This window comes from Zootoca vivipara, chromosome 14 (assembly GCF_963506605.1).
Source record: "Zootoca vivipara chromosome 14, rZooViv1.1, whole genome shotgun sequence".
NCBI classification, from domain to species: Eukaryota; Metazoa; Chordata; class Lepidosauria; order Squamata; family Lacertidae; genus Zootoca; species Zootoca vivipara.
Genome location: NC_083289.1, coordinates 36,147,676 through 36,160,489, shown reverse-complemented (window position 1 = coordinate 36,160,489; position 12,814 = coordinate 36,147,676). Strand labels below are relative to the sequence as shown.

Genomic DNA, 12,814 nt, shown 5'->3' with positions numbered 1-12,814 from the left:
CCTATGCAATACAGCTAGTTGCCATTTTGATCCTCCATTCACCTTTCTAGTACTTTAGTCCTAATACCACTGTCTTCATTCCCCAGAAAAGAAGGGCAATTCCTTCCAGAAACCCACAGGCTGTCATTTCCAGGCCTCGTTTTTGCCTGGGCTTTAAGACCAGGGCCTGAGGCCATGCACAGTTGGCCTGCCCTTAAAATTTACTTACTTGCTTACTTATTGCATTTATATACCACCTTTATCTGCCAAGTATCTTGGGACAGTGTACATATTTCTCCTCCTCCCCTTTTCATCGTCACAGCAACTCTGTGGTCAGTTAGTCTCAAAGATGGTGACTGGCCCAAGGTCACCAAATGAGCTCCATGGCTGAGTGGAGATTTGAACCCTGCTCTCCTAGGTCCTAGTTAGATTGGTGGGGACATGAGGCAAGGCCTGTTCAAGGACAGCCTCTATCAGACAGAACTCCCTCAGTTGCCATATTTAAGAGTGTTTTAATTGTTCATGCTATTTCTCTGTTGTGACTCTCAAAACTGTTTTTATACTGCCTGAACTGTATCTCAACATAGTGCCTTTTTATTTTTACTTTAAAGTGGGCAAATGAAGATGCTGGACTTTATGGAACTCGCTGAAATGACTGGGAGGAGGAAGAGATGGTGGAAGAAGATTGGAAAAAATGTAAAACATATTTGAAAAAATATTGTAATATTTAGAAAATTATTTCCCTTAGCGAAGATAAAAAAATAGGCTATAAGCATTAAATTTAAGATTTGGAGGTAGAATTAAATAAATGTAGAATTTAAGTAATTGGTTATAGTTAATGGAATAATTAAATTAATAATTGATTATGAGAAAATGGTGAATAGATTGCTAAAGATGTATTACAATGAAATTCAGAAGGAAGGGACTGAGGGAAGTCACCTGAAGATGTTAATGAAAATTAGGTATATATAAGAAATGTATGTGTATGTTTTATATGTTTGTTTGTTTTGTTTTGTTTGTATTGTTGTATTCTTCTTTTTGTTTCTTATAAAATGAATAAATATTATTTTTAAAAAGTGCTTTTATTAGATTACTGTATTTTTATGGTTCATTTTCCATTTGCCACCTTGGGCAGAGTTGACCTAGGAAAGACACCTGATACAAATGTTTAAATGAAATAAATGCAAATTCCATAAACCAGGGACGAGAAGCCTATCAGCCTGCAGCCACCTGTGGGTCCCTGACCAATGGCAAAAACAGGCAGAATAACAGAAGTACTTCTTCACGCAGCATATATAAACACATGGGAACTGGTTGCCACGAAGGTGTGATGATGGCAAGTGGCTTAGATAGCTTTAGAAAGGGGATTAGATGCATCTGGGGAGGATAAGGCTATTAATGGCTACCAACAGGTTACAATGGCTGTGCTGCCTCCAGAATCGGTGTGCCCTGAATATCAGATGCTAATAAGCAACGCGGGAGACAATGGCCGGCTTCTGGTTAGCCACTGCTGGAAACAGATTGCTAAGCTTGATAGGCTGCTGATCAGATCCAGCAAAGGCTCCCCTTGGCCCAGTTCACATGCCATGGTAAAACATTGTCCTGGCTCTCCATGCCAGATGTGGAACTCATCACCGTGGCTGGAAGTTTTAAAAGGTTTTCACGATCATTTAGCCAAGAACAAACATAGGTTTGGCACTGCGGCTGGTTTGGAGGAAACCCAACCACAATCAGGGCAACGGACGCAACCGCGAAGCCAGGGATAGCGGATTGTTTCTTCGTAGCATTGGTAGAGAGAGAAGAGAAACAGGTGTGATTGGCTCTCACACAGTAAACCGTGGTTTTATGGCTTACTGTGATGCACGAATGCAGCCCTTACATTTTGGGGAGGGAAGAAATGGCCACTTACCCCTTCGTTTTGTGCTTCCTAAGGCTGGTCTGCCAAGAAACTAAGCTTCCAAATCTCTGCTTTAAGTTCAAGTCCCTGCTGTCCTACCCCATCGCCAACATAAAGCACCTACCCGTTCTCAGGCTCCTCGATGGGGTCCGTGAACTCCGAGTGCACAGCGGAATCGATCGCGCTATCCGTTTCTACTTCATCGTGCATCTCGTGATGCACCAGCGTGCTGGTGTCTTCGTCCGTGAAAGTCTCACACTCGCTATAGGTGCTCTCTGAGCCCATGTACGCACTGTCTGTCACTTCATTTGCCTGTTGCAGAGAAGAGGAGAAAAAGCAATGTAAGAACACACACACACACACACACAGAGAGAGAGAGAGAGAGAGAGAGAGAGAGAGAGAGAGAGAGAGAGAGAGAGATCGTGACAACTTCAAATCACAACTATGTTGTCTTTCAGCAGAAAGCCTTTTCAGGAAGAAGGGCTCTCTCTCAGTGGTAGAACAACTGCTTTGTATGCAGAAGGCTCCAGGTTCAATCCCTAACATCTCCATGTGGTGTCTGGGAGAGGCTCCTGCTGAAGCTCTGGAGAACCGCTGCCAGTCAGTGTTGTCAATATTGAGCTAGACAGACCAATGATCTGGCTCAGTATTGGGCAGCTTCCTATGTTCCTGGAGCTAGAATGAAAAGAGAGGGATGGAGTACTGAATGGAGTAGGCCATTTTGAGAAGGAGGGTCTTAACATACCTCCTTCACTGAAGGTACACATGCACACTTACTGATGTATACTTCTTCATAAACTCTATTACAACGGCCTCATCTGCACAGGGAGAAAAATTTGGCCACTGTGCTCTTCCCCAACTACCGGGAGCGAAGTCATGGTTTGGCGTAACATAATTGATGGATGGCACTTGTTGGGACTGGTAGGGTGGAAGGCAGGGAGCCCAACAGTAGGGGGAGCCAGACTAGTTCTAGTTTTGTTCTCATCCTCTTCCTCCTCGCTGAGTTCTACAAGGGCAACCCTAGGACTGAGGAGGAAGGTGACAAGCAGGGCCACCCCTTGGGCTGGCTGTATATAAGATTAAGGCAGGTGGGGGCCAGCTGAGAATCAGCCCTTCCTTTCCCTCCAACTCCTCAACTGTCTTTCTCCCAACTGACAGTTAAATCCCAACTGTCAAGAACCTCCAGCCAATCAGAGCATGCCACCATCCAGACCAATCAGAATGCACTGACCTGATCCAGGTCCCACCTAACATTCTCAAAGCAATCATCTCTCTCTCTCTCTCCTCTCAGAACTTGGTCACTAAACACCACTGCCAACCAGGCTTGTAACATCATTAACAGTATAAGGCCTTGGGTTTTCAGAGTCACAGAATACCCCCCCCCCATTTAAAACACAAACATAAACAGACATATCTATAGCCAGCCCAGCCAGCCAGCCCTACCATTTGTCTACATTCTACTATGAACAAACCATGAGGTGTGACCAAGGTTTGTTCTTGGCTTACCACACATGGTTTGTTTGGATCAAAACAAACCACGAGGCTGGATTCAGACGTTAGAGCGTTAAATCAGATAAATGAAGCAGGTAACTGAAATATTTGCAATCTGTGTCCTGCTATTAGGAATGGTCCCAGGGTAGGGTCCAGAGAACATGTGATGCAGCTAATCTACTCAGGCTAAGTAGATCTGATCTGGTCAGTGCCTGGGAGACACAGCCTGGGAACCCCCAATGTCACAGTGCCTTGAGTTCCACAGTAGAAGGACAGGTGGATAGACATGTACTAAATCTACTATATATTTTGGAAAGTTGTTTGTTCACTGCGTAGCTGGATACTTCCAAATTTTTGCACAATGGGTCCTGAGATCAAGGAGCAGGTTTTCATCTATGTTTGGATACAACTAGATAGATGCCCATTTTAATCAAGATCACCAATGGAACATTTCAAAACTGCACTGCTTTTATTGTTTCTTAGAATTCCTGAGCAACGTTGGGTACAACGCTCTAGTAAATAAAAACAAAAGCCTTCAGAGTGTATTGCTTTTCGAGCCATTAAGGACAGACCTTTTCAACAAGCAACCAACAAATCCAGGTTACACATATCCATTTGTGTTTTAACACCTTCCCCCCACTTTTTTAAAGGCACTTATTTCTGCTGAACACACGTCAGAATAATCTCTGGGAGAATACCGCTTATTCCCTTCTACTCCAAAGAGAATGCAAAAGCAGGCAAATTACTCCAAGGTCATCTTGACTCTTGACTATTAAATTTGCACACCAGGGGAAAACAAATAAATGCACGCCCATATCAAGTTCAGAGGAGCTTTTTCAAAAACACTGCAAAGTTCTGTATCAAGAAAGGTTATTAAAGGAGACACCATGTGCTTAGCAGCAAGATTTTGCAAGCTTTCATGCCACTCGCTTAAATGTCAAAGGCATACAGGAGACAGGTAAACAGAGGATCACTCCAAAACTGTATTTCTCTCTAGATTTTCAGCATGATCCTGAAGCCTTGAGCTGAAGTGTGAAAACTGATCAAAGTCCCCTTAACAGAGTAACATTTAACTATTTTTTTAAGAACTGAAACCCTCTGCCAGCTTGCTTAACCATATCCCCTGTCCCCCCAAAAAACCAGTTCAAAACTGATAGCTCTTGTCAATGTTCCTTTTTTAAAAGATTTATTACTCTTATATCATACCTTTATTTCACAGAACGTATGGTAAAGGTTCTCCCCGTTTTTCCCTCATGACCACCCTGAGGGATAGGACAGGTTAGGCCAGGCTTCCTCAACCTCAGCCCTCCAGATGTTTTTGGCCTACAACTCCCATGATCCCTAGCTAGCAAGACCAGTGGTCAGGGATGATGGGAATTGTAGTCTCGAAACATCTGGAGGGCCAAGGTTGAGGAAGCCTGGGTTAGGCCCAAAGTCAGAAGGCTGAGGTAAGTTTCTCCAGTTCCAGTTCAATACTCTAATCCAGGCACCCCCAACCTGCGGCCCTCCAGATGTTTTTGGCCTACAACTCCCACGATCCCTAGCTAGCAGGACCAGTGGTCGGGGATGATGGAAATTGAAGTCCAAAACATCTGGAGGGACGGAGGTTGGGGGTGCCTGCTCTAATCAATACATTCATCCGTTTGCAACCCCACATTCAAGGGCAGCCCCACGAGGGAGGAACGCAGTAGCTCAGCTTTCATTTGACGAAGGCATGGGTGACTGTTTCTTGGTCCCCTCCACTGGGCAGAAAAGGGGGGGGGTCTAAGTGGGAGTTGTAGTCCAAATATCTGGAGGGCACCAGGTTGGCAAAAGCTGGTTTTAAAGTCGCAGCTCTACACCAGTGTTTGTGTGCATTGGCACACAGGAGAAGCGGCTTCTGCTCCTCAATAGGCAAAGTAGAGAGAGCACATCTCCGAAGGAGTTCTAAGTTTCAGCCGCTTGACAAACAGCACTGCTTTGGAGCAACAGCAGGTAAAGCCTTGCCTGGTCATTTCTCTTTTGTTCCCTCCAATTAAATATTAAACCCTCAGCCAAGATGCCTGGGAGACAGGCTCACATTCCTAACTTAGATATCCATTTACCAAAAAGCAAAGCCTCCAAAAAAAACTGCTGCTGCAGCAAGAGCAAAAAAAAAAAGTTAAACTGTCACCTGGGGGGGGGGGGAATCCATCTCCCCGCCTGCACCTCGCCCCCATTTTACAGCCTCAGGAAGGGCAGCTGGTTTCCAGGGCAGCTGTTGAAAGACCTTTGCAGATTCCTCCGCTAAGGAAGTTTGTTTTTCGTGTTACCAGCAGGCCTGACCTCAGCACATTCTACAGATAAATCTTTTCTATGAATTGCCCAGGCAACGTTGAACAAATACTCAATTTAAAAGGGGGGGAGGGGGGAGAAAGAAGTGGCAAACGGAGTCTTGAAAACAACAACACATATAAACAGTAAAAAATAAAATAAAGGCTCAGTGTCCAAGTCTTTTACATTTTGCGTTCAAGGTAATATCAAATACAGTAGTAACACTTGCATTCTCTGCAAAAAACAACCTGCTAACATTATAGCAGAGGTTGAGGGTTTTTTTGCCCCTTCTGTCAGCCAGTCTTTAATGTTTTCACCATAGGTTGAAATAAATAAATAAGAAAATTGTCCAGTAGCACCTTAGAGACCAACTAAGTTTGTTCTGGATATAAGCTTTCGTGTGCATGCAAACTTCTTCAGATACTTGCAAGTTTCTTTGTGAGGTTGATAAGAAAAGGTATCTGAAGAAGTGTGCATGCACACGGAAGCTTATACCCAGAACAAACTTCGTTGGTCTCTAAGGTGCTACTGGACAATTTTCTTATTTTTTTATTTATTTCAACTGCGTCAGAGCAATACGGCTACCTACCTGAATCTTCACCATAGGTTGCGAGGGAACAAGCAACAACACACTGCAGTTACAAAAAGTTATATTCACAATCACTTAACTTAATTGCATTATGGACAAGCTTAAGAACAGCTGTCAAGGATGCCTGCCCCAGTTATACCACAGGTTCCATTCAATGCAATAGCTCAGGTCCAGTACCCTGGCCTGTTATGTTTACTCACACATCCTTAAAAAAAGAAGTAGTTCTGTAGAGCCCTATCTTAGTCTAAGACCACCTGCTCTTCATGCAGAAGGTCCCAGGTTCAATCTCTGGCATCTCTAAGTGGGGCTTAGAGAGATCCATGCCTGAAACTTTGAATAGCTGCAGGTCTGTGTGTAGACCAGGGATGGCTATCCTGCAAGCCACATATGGATGCTTAAACATGTGTTTGTAGCTCAGTGCTAGAGCAGAAGCCCCCAGGTTCGATCCCCACCATCTCCAGGTAGGGCTGGGAATGTCCCCCGCCTGAAACCTCATGGAGCCACTGCCAGCCAGTGTTGACAATACTGAGCTAGATGAACCAGGGGTTTGGCTCAGTACAGGTGAAACTCGGAAAATTACAATATCGTCAAAAAGTGCATTTATTTCAGTAACGCAACTTAAAAGGTGAAACCAATATATGAGATAGATGCATGACATGCAAGGCATGATATGTCAAGCCTTTATTTGTTACAATTGTAATTCTTTGTCATTAGACAGGTCAATTATAAATGGAATGTAATTAATGAAATGTAATAGTGATGTTTATTTTTGTAACTATTTGTTTTATTACTGTGGAATTTCCAAAAGAAAGCATTTGTAAAAATTTAAAGAAAAAGAAAAAATAATAAGTTGCATTACTGAAATAAATGCACTTTTCGAAGATATTCTAATTTTCCGAGTTTCACCTGTATAAGGCAGCTTCCTATTTTCTCTATAAGCCTATTCTTTCCATACACACCCCAACCTTAACAGCACGTGGAATTGCCTTCAGGGAACATCATTACCACTAGCTCTGATAAGATCTCCATCCTCCCCTAATGGAAAAGGACTCCAGAGTCTCTGGGAAGAACAGCCGAAGGATTGGTGGTGGCAAGGGAAAGAGTGGGGGACGCATATATAAAAAAGCAACTTTCTTATGGATACTGGAAATGTCTGCACTTAATGCTTGCAGAGTAATCAAACGAAGGAGGAGATTTCATATGCACACCTTCACCATGAGTTCCTGGGGTGGGGTACACCAATTAAAAAATTACAGTATTAAAAGCAGTGGAAACAAAACTACAGACAAGAGAATACGGTGGGTAAAGAGAGAGATCAGATGTTGTAGGTAAGAGGTACACAACGAAAACAACATATAGAAGGTGCCAGATGCGAGGAGGGGATCCCTCAGCTTAGGGGAGGCCACAGAAAATGCCCACTCCCTGGCCGCTGCCACCTCAAACTTCTGAGGACTGTAGCGCTGTAAGGTGCAAACTACTGCTGAACAAAACTTCAATAAAGAATGGGGAAAATTTATGATTTACTTCAGAGACCACTGTAAGCAGATGAAAACATTAGCAGGATTGCAATAACACTTGTAATGTAGAAGATTCTATGGATAAACTGGAGAGACATAAAATTTGGATGATGAAATAATACACAGTTGAAAATGTTTATAATAGGACTCATGGAGGGGAGATTCTAGAGCAATCTCTAAATATGGATATGTATTTTGCATTGTTACAACTCTACATCTGTAAAATCAAATAACAATTACTTCCAAAAAAACCTGTTGATTGCTGAACAGAATATTTTATGCAAGCACCTTCCTCTATTTCCCAAACTCCGCAGGATCCACAGTGTGTTAATTCTGCAACCATTCGAAGAAATGATTTACATCAATTGCTTGTGCTGACCTCGCTGCTCCCCAGCCTCCCCACAAAACCGGTTTCTCTGTTGCTCAACAGATCCAAACCCTTTTCCTTCCTGGATGAGCTCAACGATACTGGGAGAGCACAAACCCCCGCAGAAGTACACCCTTCTTTTAAAACATGCACCCACACATACAAACTCACAGGTGGAGAACACCACGTCTTAGCAGGCTCAGGGAAAACGCTGACTAGGTATGGCCGAAGTGTTATGGGCGGACAGATGGACAGGCGAGTACCCCTCCCAACACAGGCCGAACTGCCTCGAAACCCACCTGAGGGGCTGCGCTAGAGCATTCCAGAGAGGACCGGAATTCGGACCATGTTAGCACCTCGGATTGGCACCGTTTTCCTTTTAAAGCCGGGGGATAATCTTTTACCTGGAGGCAGGCAAAGTTCCTACTCTGAAAAGCGAAAGTCCAACTCTGGATACGCTTACTTAGAAACACACGCACCTCCTGGCTTTCTGCTGGGGGTGGGGAGGAGGCAAGAAGCGATCAGGAAGTACAAACTGGGCTGGTTTGAACAAACTGGCCTCAGCTCTCTCAACAGAGTTCCTTTTGTTCTTGAACTCCCCAGATAACAGCCTACAGGCTAATCTCCCCCCACCCAGCCCACCCCCATTTCCCTGCCGGTGTTTCACTGGCAGGCTGGGAAGGCTCAATTCTTGCAACGCAGACCTCAGCCACCTTTGAACAAAAACAGCTAAGCTAATGTTTTAAACTTGTGTCAAAGGAACACCCCCCCCCCTTTCTAGCTCATGAACATTTCTCTCTCCCTATACAAAAAGGGAGGGGGGGCTGTCATGCAGAGAAACTGATTGCCAAGGGATTAGGGATAGGAAAATGGAAGGATTTCGATGCCATCGGGTCTAACTGTGGGATTCACTGCTGCAGGAAGTGATGGTGATGGCCATGTACAGACTTTGGTGGCTTTAAATAATGGGAAGCCAATTTGTAGATGATACAGGTCAAGAACAGGGAACCTCAGGCTTGGGGGCTTCTCCATATGCCCCCCCCCCCAGGTCTCTCTCCATTCTTGCTTCACACCCTCCTTGAGTATTTTTGCCTTGCTAGACTTTATCATTGAACTCTGATAATGCTTCTTGCTTGCCTGGATCATCTATATATATATAAAAATGTAAAAATCTTGAAAGTGTCGGCCGCACTTTTCTCCATAACCGCTTGACCGATCGTCCTGAAATTTTGACACAACGATCCAGGCCACTTCCCGATGGTTGTTGGGGACAAGAACCCCTCAAATTTCGCATCTGGGCAGGCAGAAACCTGGTTTTCCACCAAGTCAAACAGCGCCCTCAAGTGGCGTTATACCCTCCTCCACCCCCTCCCTTCCTGTGAAATCTAAGCCACACCCACAAACCAAATGACATCATCAACCAAGCAACTGAAACCACCAAGGCGGCCATTATCAGACCCCTAGGCCTTTGTTTTATGTAGGCCCCCACTAGGCCCGTGGGGGGGTAACCCACAGCAAAGCACTTGGGGGCACGGCAAGGGGTTTTTACTTTACAATTTAGCACCACTACCCCCAAAAAATCCCCCATCAAATAACCACAAGACAAAAATAAATACCATCCTTCAAAACGTCATGAGATACGCCGGTCACGGAGGGGGGGGGGGAACAAACAGAATAGATCATGGATCGGGACACATGGGGCAGTCACAGGGATTAGCCACAACAATGCGCCACACCCACAAACCCTGCCTCCGCTATGAGATCCTGTAAAACAGGGGGACTCTGAGGCTCAGGGGGATATGAAGGGGGCCTATTACCAGACAACCCACAGAGTCAGGCCAGGGCCAAGGAATGGAGATGCAGGGCGGAGGCCTTGGGTCACATTTAAATACTAGCCCAAGCCAAGGCCTTGCCTCTACTTTACAGCCTAAAGACTAGGCCCCGGCTCCATTTTACAGACTAGGCCTCAGCTCTAGAGCCCTTTAAATACTATCCCGAATGGAGCCCTGGGTGGGAGGTGGGGGGAGGAGGAGCCCAAATAGGTTATGGGCTGACGTAGGGTGGGGGGAGCAACTGTCCAACCACCACCAAAACAGCCATTCCACCCCCCAAAGCCTCTCCCGGCGGCTGCATTAATAAATGCCTGGCAGCTTTATTTCTCCTAACACACACTTGGGGGCACAGCGAGGGGTTTTCGCTTTATAATTTAGTGGGTGTTGTGTCACATGCGAGGCTCCAGCGGCCATTTTAAGTAAGGGCAGTCGTGCCCCTTTTAACCTAGGCTTTACCGTGTTTCTCCGAAAATAAGACACCGTCTTATATTTATTTTTCCTAAAAACAACCCACAGTGGCTTATTTTCAGGGGATGTCTTTTTTTTATTACGTGTCCAGCCTTGCCTCTTCCTTGGGGCCCTCCAGAACTGCGCCTATCACTATGTCTTATTTTCGGGGTATGGCTTATATTGCACAAATGCTTAGAAATCCTGCTATGGCTTATTTTATGGGTATGTCTTATTTTAGGAGAAACAACAAATACTACAACTGATTGCAAGCCTCTGTCTTTTTTAAAAACAAAAACAAAAAAACAACCATGCACTTTCTCTCCCCAGTTTAAGTCCTCAGATATTTGTAATGGCCACCCCCTACCCCATTTACAATCCCCTACATTCCCCTTGCCACTTCCTAGGTTTTTTATGGAACTGAACAACTCGGGTGCTTCAGAACACGCCTTCTGTTGCCAGGCCCTTGCAGGGCCAGACAGAGGCTCGGGCCAGGTACATAATGTGTCCCTGTTTTTAACCCTTTTGTTACTGTTTTCATTTTACTGATTGTGAATATGCTGACCGAGGCCCCCTTTAGATTCGGAGGCCCACGTCAAGTGGCCCATATGACCCCCCCCTCCTTCTGTCTGGGCCTGTCTGTTGCTACGGGGCTGTGGGGCTTCGCTATTTGACACACACACCCGTCAGTATTTTTTAAGTAGTTCTCTGTGTCCCAGGGCGCATCGTCACCCCAATCCTTAATCTAAATATATAGAAATGTTCACGATGCGTGCGCAGGGGCCAATGTATGGAGATACAGGGGGGAGGGGACAACAGAGGGCTCAGGCAAAAGTAAATACTGGGAAATGGAACCCAGAAACTGACATTTCCTTCTCCAAGGGTGGGGGCCAATGTAGGAAGGTACCGGGGGTTGGGGCCAACACTCCCCAGGGACAACAGAGGGAAGGGTATCCTACCGAAACACAGGGATGAGCCGGGGTGGAGGGAGGAGGGGCAGGATACAGGATAAGTCATGGATCGGGACAGGGTGGGGTGGGGAATCACAGGAAAGAACCACAGCAACGCGTGGCCGGGTCAGCTAGTAGAATCATAGAATTGTAGAGTTGGTCGAGACCCCAGGAGTCATCTAGTCCAACCTCCTGCAATGCAGGAATCTCAACTCAAGCACACATGACAGATGGTCATCCAACCTCTGCTTAAAAACCTCCAAGGAAGGAGAGTCCCCCACCTCTTGTGGGAGTCAGTTCCACTGTCCAATAGCTCTTACTGTCAGAAAGTTCTTCCTGATGTTTAGTCGGAATCTCCTTTCTTGTATCTTGAAGCCACTGGTTTGATTCCTACCCTCCAGAGCAGGAGAAAACAAGATTGCTCCTTCCATGTAACAGTCCTTAAGATATCTGAATATGGCAATCCTATCTCTTCTCAATCTCCTCTTCTCCAGCCTAAACATACCCAGCTTCCTCAACCATTCCTCATAAGGCTTGGTTTCTAGACCCTCTTGATCATCTTGCTTGCCCTCGTCTGCACACCTTCCAGCTTGTCAATATCCTCCTTAAATTGTGGTGCCCAGAATGGAGGATAGAGGGATCCGTGTGGGTGTGTGCAGAAACATGCCTACTGTTGTTGTTTAGTCGTTTAGTCATATCTGACTCTTCATGACCCCATGGACCATAGCACGCCAGGCACTCCTGTCTTCCACTGCCTCCGGCAGTATGGTCAAACTCATGTTCGTGGCTTCAAGAACACTGTCCAACCATCTCGTCCTCTGTCGTCCCCTTCTCCTTGTGCCCTCAACCTTTCCCAATATCAGGGTCTTTTCCAGGGAATCTTCTCTTCTCATGAGGTGGCCAAAGTATTGGAGCCTCAGCTTCAGGATCTGTCCTTCCAGTGAGCACTCAGGGCTGATTTCCTTAAGGATTGATAGGTTTGATCTTCTTGCAGTCCATGGGACTCTCGAGAGTCTCCTCAAGCACCATAATTCAATTCTTCGGCGATCAGCCTACTGTACAAAGGTAAAATTAGCATCCATGCCCCCACCCACTTTTGCCTCTGGCCCCACCCACCATGTCCCCCCCCCGAATATTACTTTGAGGGAAATGCAGCCCTCTGGCTGAAAAAAGCTTTGCCACTCCTCTTATAGGTCTATCTCCCAAAGCTAGACATGGTTGCTAAGCTGAGCCACCATATCTAGAGGCACTCTACCTCAGAGTAACAGATGCTGGGGACACAGAAGAGCTCCCAGAAGTATCTGGTTGGCCATTACTGCCATATGTGATGGGGTTAATTGAGGACAGCCCCACCCAGATATCTAGGGCGTGGCCTTGCTTACCTAGAAGTAATTGGTGATGCTACAGTAGGTCCAAGATTTATGGGGCTGTGTGCAACTGCAGATTTCACACG

The 12,814-nt window shown here is 45.6% G+C and overlaps 1 protein-coding gene across 12 annotated transcripts in view; it reads right to left on the bottom strand.

The window, feature by feature from the left end:
* The window catches only part of RAB11FIP3 (RAB11 family interacting protein 3), a 101,017-nt gene that overhangs the window by 30,388 nt on the left and 57,815 nt on the right, over positions 1-12,814 (bottom strand). For 9 of the 12 annotated variants that reach the window (XM_035131072.2, XM_035131071.2, XM_035131070.2 and 6 more), the window contains one exon: positions 2,001-2,188. In XM_035131072.2, the coding sequence (XP_034986963.1) occupies positions 2,001-2,188 (188 nt within the window). Of the gene's footprint in view, positions 1-2,000; positions 2,189-8,303; positions 9,775-12,814 lie in introns of those variants that run through there. The other 3 variants (XM_035131076.2, XM_035131077.2, XM_035131074.2) reach the window with 3 other exon arrangements.